The sequence below is a fragment of the Tachyglossus aculeatus genome, chromosome X1 (genome assembly GCF_015852505.1).
Source record: "Tachyglossus aculeatus isolate mTacAcu1 chromosome X1, mTacAcu1.pri, whole genome shotgun sequence".
NCBI classification, from domain to species: domain Eukaryota; kingdom Metazoa; phylum Chordata; class Mammalia; order Monotremata; family Tachyglossidae; genus Tachyglossus; species Tachyglossus aculeatus.
Window position 1 is genome coordinate 23,225,751 of NC_052101.1, and position 16,501 is coordinate 23,242,251.

Consider the following 16,501-nt stretch of genomic DNA (forward strand, 5'->3'; position numbering starts at 1 on the left):
GTGAGTCGCCAAAGGGCAGCGATCATGTCTTTTAGCTTTTCTGCAACGTCTCCTGGACTTAAAGTGGTGCTGTGATCATGAGAGCTACTTATTTCTTTCTTCATATTTTAATGGGATTTGTTAAGCTCTTACTACATTCCAGGCACTACACCAAGGACTTGGGTAGATAGAAGATAATCAAGGTGGACACCATCTCTGTCCTACGTAGGCTCAAAGTCTTAATCCCCATTTTACAGATGAGGTAACTGAGGCCCAGAGAAGCTAAGTGCCTTGCCCAAGGTCACACGGCAGACAAGGGGCAGAGTCAGGATTAGAACCCAGGTTCTTCTGACTCCCAGGCCTGTGCTCTATTCACTAGGCCACACTGCTTCCCTATTATTATTATTATATTATAATGTGATTATTATCAAAATTAACTGAACAGAATCCATAATCCACACAGGATTAGGGTCTATAGGAATCACCAGCAAAAATTTGGAAGCTGTGCTCTATAATTCAAACTCATAGAATGGAGCTTCCTTGTTTACTTATTTAGACTTGAGCAGAGGAAGTGGTAAAGGAAACTAGCTGAGTAGTTTTCTGAGAAGAGACCGTATTTGCGTGTAGAGGAAGCAGTTGCTTTCTGGGATACTGCTCCAGGATAACATTGAGGTAGAAAATTTTAATGAGAGCAGTGTAGTGTAAGTCTTCACTGGATCAGAAAGCAGCTCTCTCCTCAAACTTCGGTGTCGCAGCCCAGCTCAAGGATGTTCTGCTGATCTGTTGTGAATGATTTTCCCTCTGCTCTGCAAACAAAAACCGAAATGGCTTTACGGAACGTTCCCTTTCGGACAGAGGTGCTGGGCTGGGACCCTGACGATCTCGCTGACTATTTTAAGAAGGTGAGTGTCTCCCCACTTTTGCTCCATGTGGTTTTGCACGATGACTAGGACAATTCATCAAACTGAATTTACTGTTTTACACTGGATAGGATAATCAAGAAACAGGAACAAGCTCGGTTGGGTTCCGTAGATTACTTCAGTAGAGGGGCTCTTCCCCATGGCATTTCTTGTAAGGGGTGAGTGATAGACTCTGAAAAATGGTGTTCTCATTTATTGTTCAGGTTGCTGTTTCTGATTCTTTCTCCATGTTAAGATCACAGTGAGGTTTCCTTAGCCCTTAGGTGACAGGGAAGATTTAATTGAAATTCTAAAGGCTAATGACCCAAAACATGAAAAAGTTCATTTTGAATGTAAGACACAGTGTGCAGGGACTCCAGGGACTGTGTTCCTCTCTAGACAAAGCCTGCTGGGATTGCTAAATGCTTGTGTTCAATAAAGAGAGAAGGGCAAGGACTCACAACTGAACCCTGGGTCTGTTTATTGTTCTACTATACTCTCCCAAGCGCTTAGTACAGTGCTCTGCACACAGTAAGCTCTCAATAATTACAATTGAATGAATCCTGGGTCTACCTCAATGTTGGTGGATGCCACAGTCCAGTGTGCCCCCCAGGTCAAACATCATCAGGATCAGAAGGAAAATGGGTTGAATCCAGTTAATTCACATCCACCTCCTCAAAAATTCTCAAAAATATGAGAAACATATCAGCGGCTATAGTCTTTGACAGCTCCAGATGACTTCCTGATCCCCGGTCTTAGGCAACATCCCTTCTCTCTCCATTTGAATGAGGAATAAAAAGTGAAGAAATAAACTTCATGAGTCAGGATTGGAACAACCAGGGTAAAGGTGGGAGCCATTGTGGAGAGGGGCGGGGAAAGGAACAAGACAGACCACACTTTGGACTTTTCATTTCAGTTTCTTCCCTTTTCTTCTTGAAAATACTGGTTATTTAGCATTTAGAATGGATCAGCCTGGACAAGTGGAAAGAACATGAGTCTGAGAATAAGCAGACCTGGGTTCTAATCCTGACTCTACTACTCATCTGCTATGTGACCTTGGGCAAGTCATTTAACTTGTTTGTGCCTCAGTTACCTCATCTGTAAAATGGGGATTAAGACGGTGAGGCTTATGTGGGACATGAAACTGTGAGCTTGTCATGGGCAGGGAATGCAGTTTATTGTTGTATTGTACTTTCCCAATCACTTAGTACAGTGCTCTGCACTCAGTAAACACTTAATAAATATGACTGAATGAATGAGCTGTGTCCAAACTGATTAGCTTGTATCCACTCCAGCGCTTAGTACAGTGCCTGGCACATAGTGCTTAAAATACCATTTAAAAAGATGGTGCTCGGTATTTTGTAAATTATTTTTAAACATTAGTTACAAGTAAGAGGATATCTAGTTGGCATGATAACATGATTTGGGATAAAGTACTGTTAAAGTGATAAAAGGAAAATGAGAATATGAATACAGAACCAGGATAACAGCCATAGAAATTAGATACCTTAGGTAGTTAGCTGGAGAACTAGAATAAATACAATAAGAGAAGATGGATTTAGAGATGAAATCAAAGGCCTGTCACAGGAAAAGTTATTTTAGTAAAGCAATTAAAATGTTATCGTCATGTCAATGGAATGAGCATTGAATCAATTTAGATTTTTTAATGGCTAACAACAAAGTCAAGCAAAACACCTTAAGTTAAAGTTGAAGGAACAGGAAGTAAAAGAGAACAAAATGAAGACAAAATGAGAGTGACTCTAAATAGGAAGAAATGGAGGGAATGGAGAGAGGTAACTCCAATCCCAGAAGACATGGAGAGAAAAAGGAAACAACAAAAGGAGACTGAGAAGAAAAAGATGAAAGGAATTAGTGATTACTTAATCTAAGGTAGAAAAGATAAGAGGAGACAACAGGTCTTCAAATGCATTATATGCGTTTTTACAAAAGATGGAGACCAACTGTATTTCATCTCTGCTAATGGCAAATTAATAGAAAATAAATAGAAATGGAAGTTTCTGAAGGTTTAAGAGCTTGGTTTTAATCTGCCGAGTGTCAGTTGCCAAAAATCACACTGGGCAAAGATGGTGAAGAGTCAGTCCACAAGTGAAAGCCCATTAGCCCCAGAGGTTATCCCCTAAGAAGATGGTCCTGCTATTGGGAACTCTTTCTGATAGTCAGGGGAGTGGCTCCAGGGAACAGGAAACCTGGAGAGGCCGTGGAATCTCCCTGGAGATTGCTAAGGGGAAAAGAAAGGCCCATCTTTCTGGGCTAGGCTGTTCCACAGATCAGTAAGGGGTGGGTGGAAACAGATCTGAAAGGCTCTGAAGGAGAAGTGGCATATTCTGTTGAAATATTTGGCATGGCCCATCCTCAGAGATGTCTCCACACAAGTCCAGGTTTCCAAATATCTAGGAGGAGATCAATTAACTGTTCACCTGGAAGAGAGGCTGAACAGTCATGTATCTGACAAGCTTCTTTCCCAGGAGATGGTGGTTGGCAGTCTGCTGGAGCAAAATGTATAAAGAAATCTTGACTTCTCATAATCCAATCTCCAGGGCACCCTCCCTCCCTATAGACCCAGCTGTAGGCCCGTTCATCTAAAATGCGTTTCTAAGCACAAGAGCACCTCGTTTTTCTTTAAGAAGGGAAGAAGTGGGTAGGTATTGACTGCAATTTCTTTCTAAGACTTGGAAGGGATGGACATATGTGTTCAAGATTGATTTTTTCATTTTCACAAATCATCATTTTCAGATATTGCTAAGAATCAGTCAAAAAAACAAAAGAGAAGAGATGAACTGAATATAATTGAAGTTTAGTTATTAATGGAGAAATAATTTAACAACATTAACAAATTATCATATGACTTCGGCATGTTTTACTCCTGGATGCCACCACCCAAAGTGACATGCATCTGTTTTAGAATACATAGGAGAGATAGTGAACTGAGGAACACAGTTGGTGAGAAATATGTGGGGGAGTGGGGGAGGTAAGGGGGCCTGAAAGGGAAGCCCAAACCCACAGTATCCTCAGAAATCACCAGTCAAGCAAGGAGATGGCCACTGTACTCTAATGAAAGCTTCTTTCTTTTGTGCTTTCAGCTGAACTACAAGGACTGTGAGAAAGCAGTCAGAAAGTTCCACATTGATGGACAGAGATTTTTGGTAAGCATTTCTTGGAAAAAATCTGTTCCTTAATAATAATATAATTATAATAATAATGGTATTTGTTAAGTGCTTACTATGTGTCAGGCACCGTACTAAGCACTGCTTGGGACACTACTGCTGCTGCTGGTGGCTTTAATTTTGACTTTGTAATTTGAAAACATTATTCTACAGATAATCAATCATTTAGTCATATTTATTGAATGTTTACCATGTGTAGATCACTGTACTAAGCACTTGGGAAAATACAATATAACAGAGTTAGGGGACATATTCCTTGCCCACAACAAGCTTTCAGTATAGAGGGGGATTTCTGAATATATGTATTTATTTATTTATTTGTGTATTTATATACTTATTTATTTTATTGAGTACTGAGCTGTATGCCTTTAGTGCAGTGCAGGCCAACATGTGAGTTCCAGAAACTGGATCCCTAAAGGGCCAGTTTCTTACTTTTGAAGACTCCTGCCTTGCTATGCAGTGTAGGTAACCTAGCCGGTGTGAGTTATTTACTGACAAATATGAAACCTGCCAGAATAACTCCATAAGATTGTAAGCTCCTTGAGGGCAGAGCAGAAGTTCCTTACTTCTGTTATGCTCTCCCAAGAACAGCACCTACTTAACATTCAGTAAATAAATACCACTGACTGATCGAACAGGATACTTCAGCTCGGATTAAGTTTGGCAGACGAGAGACAAAATGGAGCCCAGAGTCTTCAGCACCCAGGAAACAGCCTGGGGGAGGCAGCTTGGTGGACTCATGTGCATGCAGCTTCGCCATTAACTTCCCCAGAACCCACACAAACCCCAATTCAGTCTAATCAGACCTTCCCCAAGCAGGGCCAGTTCCCTAGTTGATCTGATAGTGTAGGTTGCACCTCACCTTGTCTTCTCTCCGCTCTCATCTTCTCGTTTGATCTCCATCACACTGTCCTGTCTGGCATAAAATGTTCCACTTGCAGCAGTTGCGAATCTCACGGTCTCAGAAGCTGTCCGCGGAGTCTAAAAGAACTGCCGAAAGAACCGCAAATGATCTAGTTGATATAAGTCTGAAACACTTATTTGGCCTGAATTACACAGATATTGTAGGTGGCATCAATCACATGGATGCAAAATGTATTTTAGCCCCGTGTTATCTGGGAAATGTCCACAGTTAGCCCCATGATTCATCTCCACATACTTGCTAAATTTGTAAGTTGGTTAAGTGCTTAGTACAGTGCAAGCCCTCAGTACAGTGCTTTGCACATAGTAAGAGCTCAATGAATATGATTGAATGGTAGCAGGGTTTAATTTGAGCCGGGGGTTGCCTCCAAGGCCTGTTGGGAGAGTCCCAAGCTATGTGTGCCAGAGGCAGCTGGAAATATTCAATGGGAGCTTCCATTTTTCACACCTCCTTATTCCTCAACTCACCAACCTCTTGGAGGGATTGAGTAGCACTGGGAGAACTGCTAGTTTTCCATTCATAACTTTTCCATCTCCATCCTTAATTTTCCCCGAAGTAATACATTAAGATGGATTTCTCCAAACTGCTCAAGAACCTGCTGATATTTTCTGTCTATGCAAGTTCGTGTGGGAAGCAGAATAGTAATAATGATAGTATTTGTTAAGCACTTACTATGTGCCGAGCACTGTTCTAAGCACTGGGGTAGATGCAAGGTAATCAGGTTGTCCCACGTGCAGCTCACAGTCTTATTCCCCATTTTAAAGATGAGGTAACTGAGGCACAGAGAAGTTAAGTGACTCGCCCAAGGTCACACAGCAGATAAGTGGCAGAGCCGGGATTAGAACTCACAACCTCTGACTCCCAAGCCCGTGCTCTTTCCCCTAAAGGAGTTGTTTTTGTTCTTTTGGGGTCCTTACACCCAGTCCTCTTGGGTGCTCTGTCTAGAGACCGGTAAGGGTAAAATATCTAGAATTTGTCCTCTCCCTGCACCCTTGGGTCAGCCACCCATACTTGCCTTGAACATGAAAAAACATTTCCTTACCCAATGTGGTCCACAACTATGCTGCCGCTATCAGATGTATATAGCAGCACCCCGACCCCCCACAGCCAACCCTGCATCTTCAGAATCAATCAATCATCAATCACTTGTCTTTGCCACTTGTCTGCTGCATGACCTTGGGCGAGTCGCTCAACTTCTCTGGACCTCAGTTAGCTCATCAGTAGAATGGGGATTAAGACTGAACTCCATGGATTGTGTCTAACTTGATTAGCTTGTATCTTCCCCAGTGCTTAGTACAGTGCCTGGCACATAGTGAGTACTTAAAAAAATCTTGATTGATTGATTTATAGGACCACTCTCTTCATTTTGCCCACCCTACCATCCTCCCATGGGAGTAAAGTGGGGCTGCTCATGGTCAAGGATGAAGGGAAAGGGAGGAGGGAGTGCGGGGCTAGGAGGAGGAAGGAGAAGGAAAATAAGAGAAAGCAACAAGGCAGCTACCTTTCCCCAGACATCTTCATGGGGATGTTGGTGGCGAAGTCATCTTCGTTCATTTGGTGCAGTACCGGCTGACCTAACCCGTCCCTACCCCATGCCCACATCTGGGCTCTTGCTGGCCAACCCGACCTGCAAGGTCCCCAAGTGCAGTGTCTCTCTTTCTCTCTCTCTCTCTTTTTCTCTCTCTCTCTCTCCCTCTCTCCATAAAGGATCTCCATGGAGTTATGATGGAAGAGTAGATTTGAGGCCATTTGTGCTCTCTTGATAGCATCTCTGTAGTACCTGCAGACTTCTCTCTTTCACCCTCTTGCTCTATTCTGGCCTACCGTCTTAATCACTTACCAAATACCACTACTGACATGTCTCTCTACCCCACTCTAGACTGTGAGCTCTTTGTGGGCAGGGAATGTCACTGTTCATTGTTGTATTGTATTTTCCCGAGTGCTTAGTACAGTGCTCTGCACACAGTAAGTGCTCAGTAAATACGATTGAATGAATTAGTGATGCAGACACTCTTGCTCATTTCCCATCTTGACCCAGGATCCTCAAAAGGCCAAATCGTCTCTCAGCTTAAGACAAGATTTCCATGGGCTCATATCTGCTTCACACATGCTCAGCAGCCCCACATGGGCCAGAATCAGTTACACAGAGCTTCAGCATTTTGCCTGCGACAATGCCGTCAGCCAGAATCAGCCCCACATTATTGGCTACTGCTATTAGCTGCTCTGCATAGCATTTGCACCTAATAGCTGTCTGCTTGCTTAAAGAAGCAGTTTGGCCTAGTTGGAAAAATCTCAGACCTAGGAGTCGGGCGACCTGAGTTCTCATCTCGGATCTTCTGCTTGCCTGCTCTGTGACTGTAGCATTAACCTCTCTGTCCCTCAGTTTCCTCCTCAGTAAAAGGAGGATCAAATACCTGTTCTCTCTCCCTCTTAGACAGTGAGTTCCTTGTGGGACAGGAACTGTGTCTGACCTGATAATCTTGTACCTACCTCAGTGCTAAATAGAAGACTAGGCACTAGCAAACACTATTATTATTAATTTCCACTGAAAATGATGAGTTGGAAGATGGAAATAGTAGTAGTAGTAGTAGTACAAGTTGTAGTATTCATTAAGCACCCATTGGATCTAGTACCCTCAACTAAGCTCATGAGCAGTGCCTTTTTTCTCTTTCCACTGTTGGACTGGCCGGTTAAGTGTGTTAAGCTCTATGTGTTCTAACTGGGACAGAATCTATATGGGAGGAAAGAGATAGCCCCACACCGAGGGGAAAGAAACTCTGAAAGATCAACAGCTGCCCTCCTTGAGGGTAGAGAATATGTCTACTACCTCTATTATACTCTCCCAAGTGCTTAGTACAGTGCTTGGCACAGAGAAAACACTCAATGAATACCACTGATTGTTTTAATTAAATGAGTTAAGTGGTTCTAGAAAATACAGACCTGATTCCTGCAACAACCTTTGGAATTTATGGAAGGAGAGAGTAATAAAAATCCCCCTTACCTACTAAACAGAGTTCTGGAGTGGGGTGTGAAGCTGGGACATGGGGAGTTTGGCTTATGTTGCAGAAGAAATAATCTGGGGTTTCAGGGCAGGACCGTGGAGATAGTCCCATCCTCAAGTAGCTTACAATTTAATGGGAGAATGAAGCAGACACCAAGTATTGGCACATAGTGGGAGCAAGAACAAGGATTTAATTGGTAATACAAAAAATGGAAGATGACCTACATGTATAAGTGAATAAACAGCATACATGTTCTCCCTCCTACTTAGACTTTGAGCCCCATGAGGGACAGGGACTGTGTCCAACCTAATTAACTTATATCTACCCCAGTGCTTAGAACAGTGTTTTTCACACAGTAAGCACTTAACAAATAACATTAAAAAAACATAGATTAATTATATTCTATTAGAACAATATGACCTAGTGGAAAAAACACAAGACTGGGATTCTGGAGATCTGAGTTCTAACCTCTGCTCTACCACGTGCCTGCTGTGTGACTTTAAGCTACTCCCTTAACTGCTCTGTAGCTCAGTTTCCTCATCTGTAAAACAAGATTTAAGCATCTGTTCTTCTACCTCCTTAGACTGTTAGCTCCACGTGGAACAGGGACTGTGTCTGATCTGATTATATTGCTTGTATTGAATCTAACACAACACATCACAGGGTTTCAGTTAGTCAATCATATTTATCGAGCCCTTATTGTGTGCAGAGCACTTTACTAAGCACTAGGAGAGTATGTTATAACAATATAACAGACACATTCTCTACCCACAATGAGCTTACAGTCTAGAGCTCGATACAAACTAAGGGTTTAACAAATACCACAATAGTAATCATTAATTAATATAGCATAAGTGTTGAGGATGGATAAATGCTACATAAATGCTAAGGTTATTGGGTTGACCCAACATGGGATGGTGAGAATAAATCAGGGAAGACTTCCTGGTGGTTATGGGTTTCAGGAGGGCTTCAAAGATGGGGAGAGCTGGAGCCACAATAATGGTGGTACCTTGACTTCACTCTGTCCTTTACTGGTTCTCCTCTTACCTCTCTGGCTGTTCACTCTCAGTCTCCTTCATGGGCTCCTCCTCTGCCTCCCATCCCCTAACTGTGAGGGGGTGGTCCCGTCCCTCAAGGTTCAGTTCTAGGTCCTCTTCTATTCTCCATCTACACCCACTCCCTTGGAGAGCTCATTCACTCCCATGGCTTCAACTACCACCTCTATGTGGATGATACCCAAATCTACATCTCCAGCCCTGAACTCTCTTCCTATCTCCAGGCTTGCATTTCCACCTGCCATCAAGACATCTCCACTTGGATATCCTCCCATCACCTCAAAGTTAACATCTCCAAAACAGAGCTCCTTATCTTCCCACCCAAACCCTGTCTGCCCCTTCACTTTCCCATCCCTTTAGATGGCACCACCATCCTTCCTGTCTCACAAGTCTGTAACCCACATAGTCAATCCATCACTAAATCCACCCTTTCCTCTACATTCGCATTACTACCACATTAATACAATCACTCATCCTATCTGTTCTGGATTACTGCATCGGCCTCCTTGCTGACCTCCCAGCCTCCTGTCTCTCCCCACTCCAGTCCATATTTCACTCTGCTGTCCAGATCATTTTCTACAAAAACGTTCAGGACATGTCACCCCACTCTTCAAAAAATTCCAGTGTTGCCCATCCACCTCTGCATTTAATAAAAACCCCTCACCATTGGCTTCAAAACACTCCATCACCTTGCCATCTCCTACCTCACCTTGTTATCTCCTTCTGCAACCCAGCCTGCACACTGCACTCCCCTAGTACTAGCCTTCTCACTGTGCCTTGATCTTACCTATCTCGCTACTGACACCAAGCCCATATCCTGCCTCTGGCCTTGAAATCCCTTTCTCCTCAGACCCGACAGACAATTATACTCCCCACCTTCAAGGCTTTGTTGAAAACACTTCTCCTCCAAGAGGACTTCCCAGACTAAGCCCCCCTTTCCTCTTCTCCCATTCCCTTCTGCATCGCCCTGACTTACTCCCTTTGTTCTCCCTCTGTCCCAGCCCCACAGCACTTATGTACATATCTGTAATTTATTTATATGAATATCTGTCTCTCCACCTCTATACTGTAAGCTTGTTGTGGGCAGGGAATGTGTCTGTTTGTTGTTGTATCGTACTCTCCCAAATGCTTAGTACAGTGCTCTGCACACAGTAACTGCTCAATAAATATGATTGCCTGAATGAATGAATATTCAATACCAAGCACTGGGGTAAATACAAGGCAATCAGATTGGACACAGTCCCTGTCCCATATAGGGCTCCCAGTCTAAGAGAGAGGGAGTCTATGAATTCTATCCCCATTTTGTAACTGAGAAAACTGAGGAACAGAGAGAATAAGAGATTTGCCTACAGTCACAGAGCAGGCAAGAGGCAGAGCCAGGGATAGTATCTGGTACACATGATACACAAGGGAGTTCCAGGTAGGGGGAATGGCATGAATAAGGGGTCTGAGACATAAGAGTGAAAAGCAAGGTGTTTGGGGGAGGAGCAAAGACTGCAGGCTGAAGAAAAGCTCCACAGTGACTTTGAGCTGTATTGAAACACAAACCATGATCCACAATGATGGTTAGCTGAAATGAAACCATTTCTGGGCTGCACTGGGGAATGTTTGGAACAGAACAATGTGGTAGTGCACCTTTAAAGAGCTTTCAGCTGATACAGCTGTACAAGTATGGAGAGGGGAGCATTTCCCAGCCGGGAGAGTTGGGTGTCTTCTTTTTCCCAGTCCTCCCAAACTGTTAAAAAAGGAATATGCTGGACCTAAAGATAATAATAATAACAATAATATTTATTCAGCACTTAACCTGGCACCAAACACTGAACTGACCACTGGAGTAGATCTACCACAGTCCTTATCCTATGTGGGGTTCAAACTTTTAAAAAGTAGAAGATCAGGGATCTTCTCCCCATTTTACACGTGAGATAACTGAAGCACAGATAGTTTAAGTGACTTTCACAGGGTCATAAAGTAGGCCAGTGGCAGAGTAGTGATTGGGCCCAGGTTTCCTGATTCCCAGACCCGTGCTCTTTCCACTAGGCCACCTACTAAATCTGCATTTCTTTCCACCTAACTGCATACTTACCTTAGATAAGGGGACAAGTGACCACTTGCCCCATTGACAAGAAACAATCAGAATGTCAGGAATCTTCTCTCAGTAGATCCACCTGGATGGGTTAGGATGAAAAGGTTAAATGACAAGTCAGAGTGGGGCTCAGACATCAGAGTAAGATATCCCTCTTCCCCTCCCCCAATAACTATGATCATATTAAACATGGTAGCATTCATTTTTTGTTTAATCAGACAAATTCATTGTATCAGGAATCTGAACTCAATACAGACATAAAAAAATTACCGCAGTCCTTTGCTCCTGACACTGTTTTCCATTTAGAAGAGCTTAGTCTGAGCCTGCTTAGGATTTCGGATCTGAGGGAGGCCGTATACCAAGAGATATTAAGCCCGGTGTGGGTAGGGATTGTCTCTCTTTATTGCTGAATTGTACTTTCCAAGTGCTTAGTACAGGGCTCTGCACACAGTAAGCACTCAAAAAATATGATTGATTGAATGAATGAATGTTTAGGCAAGTGAATGACATTAAGTCCTCATGTTTTGTATATGCTTTGTTTCAGAGCCTGTCTGACAATGACATTCAGAAGTTTCCCAAGCTCCGAGTGCCGTGAGTATATCACGCTAAAGCTGGGGTGGCCAGAGGTTCTGACAGCTTACAATTGGAGCGACCTGTTAGAGAAAGGAAGAAGGGAGTAGCCATGTGGCCCGTGAATGTCCAGGAGTTGAATTAGACATTAGCTGAGTGAGTGATGAGGAGAAAGGGAGATGAATGAGAAGTTATGAATTGACAGGAAGATAAGGGGCTCTAATGTGACCAGGACCTTCCCCGATTTCACTAAAAAATTTTAAATCTGATCTTTTTCTTCTTTCCTCTTCCTGTCGATAACAGTGCTAACTCATACTGTGGGCAAAGGGAGCCAGTATTCTCATTGCAGGTGTGCAGGTGTGGATGGGAATTAAACAAGTTAGGCATTATTGCCAGAGCAGGAAAAGCAGCCAGGACTGAGAAAAATTCTGGAATTTAGGGCCATCTGCTAGGTGCTGGTAATCAAGGAATCCAAGTTTTCAGGCCTAACTTTTCTGATTGCTCTTGTGCAGCTGCAAATGTCAAGAAGAAAACATATACATTGGTCTAGACATTGCTTTATGCCTAGGGAAAGAAAAAACAAAAGCCCAGAACTTTTAGAGTCCATCCTGGCTGAAACCTAAGGAGCAAAGAGACCTAAGGAGGGAACTGGCTCCAGAGAGCCCTGGATGGCAGGAGATGACAAGATGATGATTTCTTCTCAAGGAACACCACTCTGTTAGATTTTGTAATGAACTAGGAAAGGGAAAGTTAGGAACATTGCTATTAGTGTGGATATCAAGGAGGCAATCATAAGTTTCCTCCAAGAATCCTTGCAGCCACTGGGCTGATAGGAACATTTGTCTGGACCAGTATGGCATGACTTTTATCCTTACTAAATCAATGAAACATAAAGCTTTTTGTGGCATAGATCGCCATGCTATGTAGCTTAATATGCCTTGGGGCCTCTTCTGTGCAGAGGTCAATGGGGGACACATTTTGGAGAAGGTGGCTTCTTGGTAATGAAGAGACCAACAAACTTTTGCATTGAGAATGAAAAGGCACTTTTTTGTTTTTGCTTTTTCTTAATGGTATTTGTTATGTGCTTATTATGTGGCAGGCACTGTTCTAAGTACAGGGGTAGATCCATGCTAATTGGGTTGGACATGGTCCATGTCCCCCATGGAGCTCACAGTCTTAATTCCCATTTTATGGATGAGGTAACTGAGGCACAGAGAAGTAAAGTGACATGCACAAGGTCACATAGGAGAAAAGTGGCAGAGCTGGGATTAGAACCCAGGTTCTTCTGGCTCCAGACCCATGCTCTATTCATTAGGCCATGCTGCTTCTCTGAGCACTTGTCTTTACATGAAAATTATCTGGATAGTTGTCATGAGAAAGCTATACTTTGGCTTGCTATTGCTATCTGGGTATTTCAGGCCCCCCACAAACTCTTCCTGATTAATTCCACTAGACTGTAAGCCTGTTGTGGGCAGAGACCGTGATCACTAACTCTGTAATAATATAATACTACAGTGCTCTGCATGCAGTAAGTGCTCAATAAATATGATAGATTAATCAGACAACAGTATATTTGGGGGTCCTGTAGTAAGTGTGTGTGTGTGTGTGTGTGTGTGTGTGTGTGTCTGTGTGTGTGTGTGTCTGTGTGTGTGCACTTTTGTCAAAGGGGGACCCAACGACCTTACATTGTGATTGGTGAGCAGAGTATCTGGGTTCTATCCAATTGGCCACAGCTTCTGGCTCTGAAGAAAATGGAACATTCATTTTGAACTTTCAGACCCCTCTCCTTTGAGTCATGAACCCTGGCCCTCATTTTGTCTCCTCATTATGGTTACAGAAGGTGTCTGATGAAGGCACAAAGGCGTCTTTCCATTTTCAGCTCTTCATAGAATGTGGTTGTTTGAATGTATGATTGTGTTTCTTTAAAAATGAACAAATAGCTTAATGATGGCCTCCTTTGTGCCTCCATGGTAATTACAAAGGTGAGAAGAGGAAAGATTGCTCCAGCAAGTTGGTTAATGAGGGAGAACTCAAATGAAAAAGAAATCTTGTGGCTAATTAAGAACAAAAAGTCACTGAGGCACATACCATCTCTGACCCACAAGAGTCTGGTTCACAGTCTAAGACTGAGAGAGGAAGATAGATCCATTGGGGGAAAACAGCAGCAAAATTCAACAGTTCAGCAGCAGCAGAAGTAGAAAATAAAACTCTCGTTCTTCCCAGCCTCAGGCTTCTCATCCCCCCAGAACACCCCGGTGGTGTGGTTCAGGTATAGAAGGTGGACAAGAGTGGACATAAAAATGATTACAATTGTCTTTTTTCCTCACTTGGCATGTTCTAATTTTTGTTTGAGTGAGTAAGTCTGGCTTATTTGAAGCACAAGGAAGAATTTAACATCAGAACTAGAAAAAAATGCTATCACATCCATCCTTCCTTTTAACTGAAAGGTTTCATCATTTCTAACTGGTATGCCCCAATTAAAGGAACTTCTGCTGCCCTGCCTTTTTCAAACATTTCCACCCTCGACTCCACACTCCCTCAGTGCTTTATTTCATCCTTCTCCCAGGGAAGTATGGTGGCATCTCAGGATTTCCATGCTCTTGAAGGTGGAAGAAATAGTTTCACCCAGGAGTAGTGAGGTGACGGAAGTGAAAATGTTAATAACAGGGAATGATATGTTGAGAACAGACTGGGAGGAAAGGAAGATGGTAATATATGAGACGGACTTGATGGCTCTTAATGGCATCTTTCCATGTCACGATGAAACATCTCCTGGGAGCTGGAGCTCTGCAGATCCCTTTCTGGGACTTCCGTGTCCAGTGTTGTATTTGAGCATTATAGCCCCCGAGGTACAGCTAGGATTGCCATCCTGAAAACTCTATTTACTAGCGATCTACCCAGCTCCAGTGCGTGTTGATACAAACGGCCTCCAGTACAGCCTTACAAGCACTTCCTCCCTCTGCACTTCTACCCTCTCTTCCTTCCTTCTAGCCCCAGTAACTGTTTCTAGCCAGCCCTCTCACAGTTGAATACCGATGGTCACAGACCCGGAAGCAGAGGTGCTGTTAATAATAATATTTGTTAAGCACTTACTACAGGCCAAGCACTAAGGTATATACAACCATATCATATCTTACACAGCCCCTGTCCCTCTTGGGGCTCAACATCCAAGTGGAAAAGAGGATCAGTATTTAATCCCTATTGTGCCGATATGAAAATGGAGACTCAGAGAAGTTAAGTTCCTTGTGGTCAGTCGTTCAGTCAGTCAGCACAGTACTAAGCACTTGGGAGAGTAGAATATAACAATATAGCAGGGTCATTCCCTCCCCACAATGAGCTTACGTCAGGGAACATGTTTACCAACTCTAAAGTATTATAAATAAATAATAAATAAATAATGATGGCATTTGTTAAGCACTATGTGTGAAGCACTGTTATAAGCACTGGGGGGATACAAGATGATCAGGTTGTCCCACGTGGAGCTCACAGTCTTCAACCCGATTTTACAGATGAGGTAAATGAGGCTCAGAGAAGTTAAGTGACTTGCCCAAAGTCACACAGCAGACATATGGCGGAGCCGGGATTAGAACCCATGACCTCTGACTCCTAAACCCGTGCTCTTTCCACTGAGTCACGCTGCTTCTCTGAAAATCTTATACTCACTGAAACAGTAGAGTGCTCTACACACAGTAAGCATTCAATAAGTACCACTGATTGATTGACTGACTTGTCCAAAATCACCCAGCAGGGAAGAGGCAGGGTCAGGATTAGGACCCAGGTCTCCTAACTCCAGTTTTGCATTCTCTCCTCTAGACCATGCTAATGATGACAGCTGGGAGAGGAACCCTCACTCACTGCACCTCAAACATACCTTCCTTGTCTCTCCCTATGTTGGAGGGACGGAAATTCTTTTACACCTCTGGCAGCATTAGTCGTCTCTCGACTGATCATGACCCCAATTTGAAAAACTCAGGGCTCTATCAGTAGTATTATTCCCTCTCCATCCTTATGTCTAGCTGCTGGGGTAGTATTGAAGTCCCAGTTATGCAAGCAAGCAGCAAGTCTAACTTGTGGTTTTGCCAGGAACGAGGATATCATCCAGATGTTTCCTTCCAGCCAGGACCACTATATGCTCAAAATGGGACCTCTCTGTCTTCCCTGCCTCAGCACTGTGAGTCTGGGGAGGCACCAGTGTAGGTTTGCATCTCCTCTTCGATGCCTCTTTATGTGTCTGTCGAGTCTCTCTTGTTAGATCAAAGCTGAGAGCAGAATGAGAAATCTCTCCATCAGCACGGTGGGCCAAGAGAAATGGTCATGGGCTGGATAGCATTCATTTGCCATTTACATGTGATTTTAAAGTGCTTCCTGCTTAGCACAGACAACTTTTAAAAAGGAATATTTTCAACCAGCTTTGAACTAACTTTGAAAATACATCTCACTACGTAAACATCCTGGGAGATTCCCAGACCCTTCATTTTTCAGTTTATTGACTTCCGTATTCACAAAACGGTAATGGAGACAGCAGTAGGAGCTGTTACCCTCCCAAAATGTCACAATGGGTTTTACTGAAGCACAATTTAATTTCTTTACCTCAGCTGACTATGTTGCTGAAACTGCTAAGTGTGCTGCTTTCTGAAATCCCCTTTTCTTAGGTCATTATTAAAACCCCTATTTCATGTTCAACCTAAGAGCAGAACCTTCTTACTGTTTGGTTTGCTAGTCGCCCCAGGGTTATACTCAGAAGGGCTGAGTCCAAGAAAGCCACTTAAAACTAAGCTCTTGCTGCCAGTCTACAACAGGGTGATC

At 43.2% G+C, this 16,501-nt stretch overlaps 1 protein-coding gene across 1 annotated transcript in view; it reads left to right on the plus strand.

The window, feature by feature from the left end:
• Positions 1-695: 695 nt before the first annotated feature.
• The window catches only part of LCP2 (lymphocyte cytosolic protein 2), a 52,177-nt gene continuing 36,371 nt past the window's right edge, over positions 696-16,501 (plus strand). Inside the window, exons 1-3 of the mRNA XM_038772930.1 lie at positions 696-881; positions 3,980-4,042; positions 11,670-11,716. Of these exons, the coding sequence (XP_038628858.1) occupies positions 804-881; positions 3,980-4,042; positions 11,670-11,716 (188 nt within the window). The 5' untranslated portion in view covers positions 696-803. The remainder of the gene's footprint in view (positions 882-3,979; positions 4,043-11,669; positions 11,717-16,501) is intronic.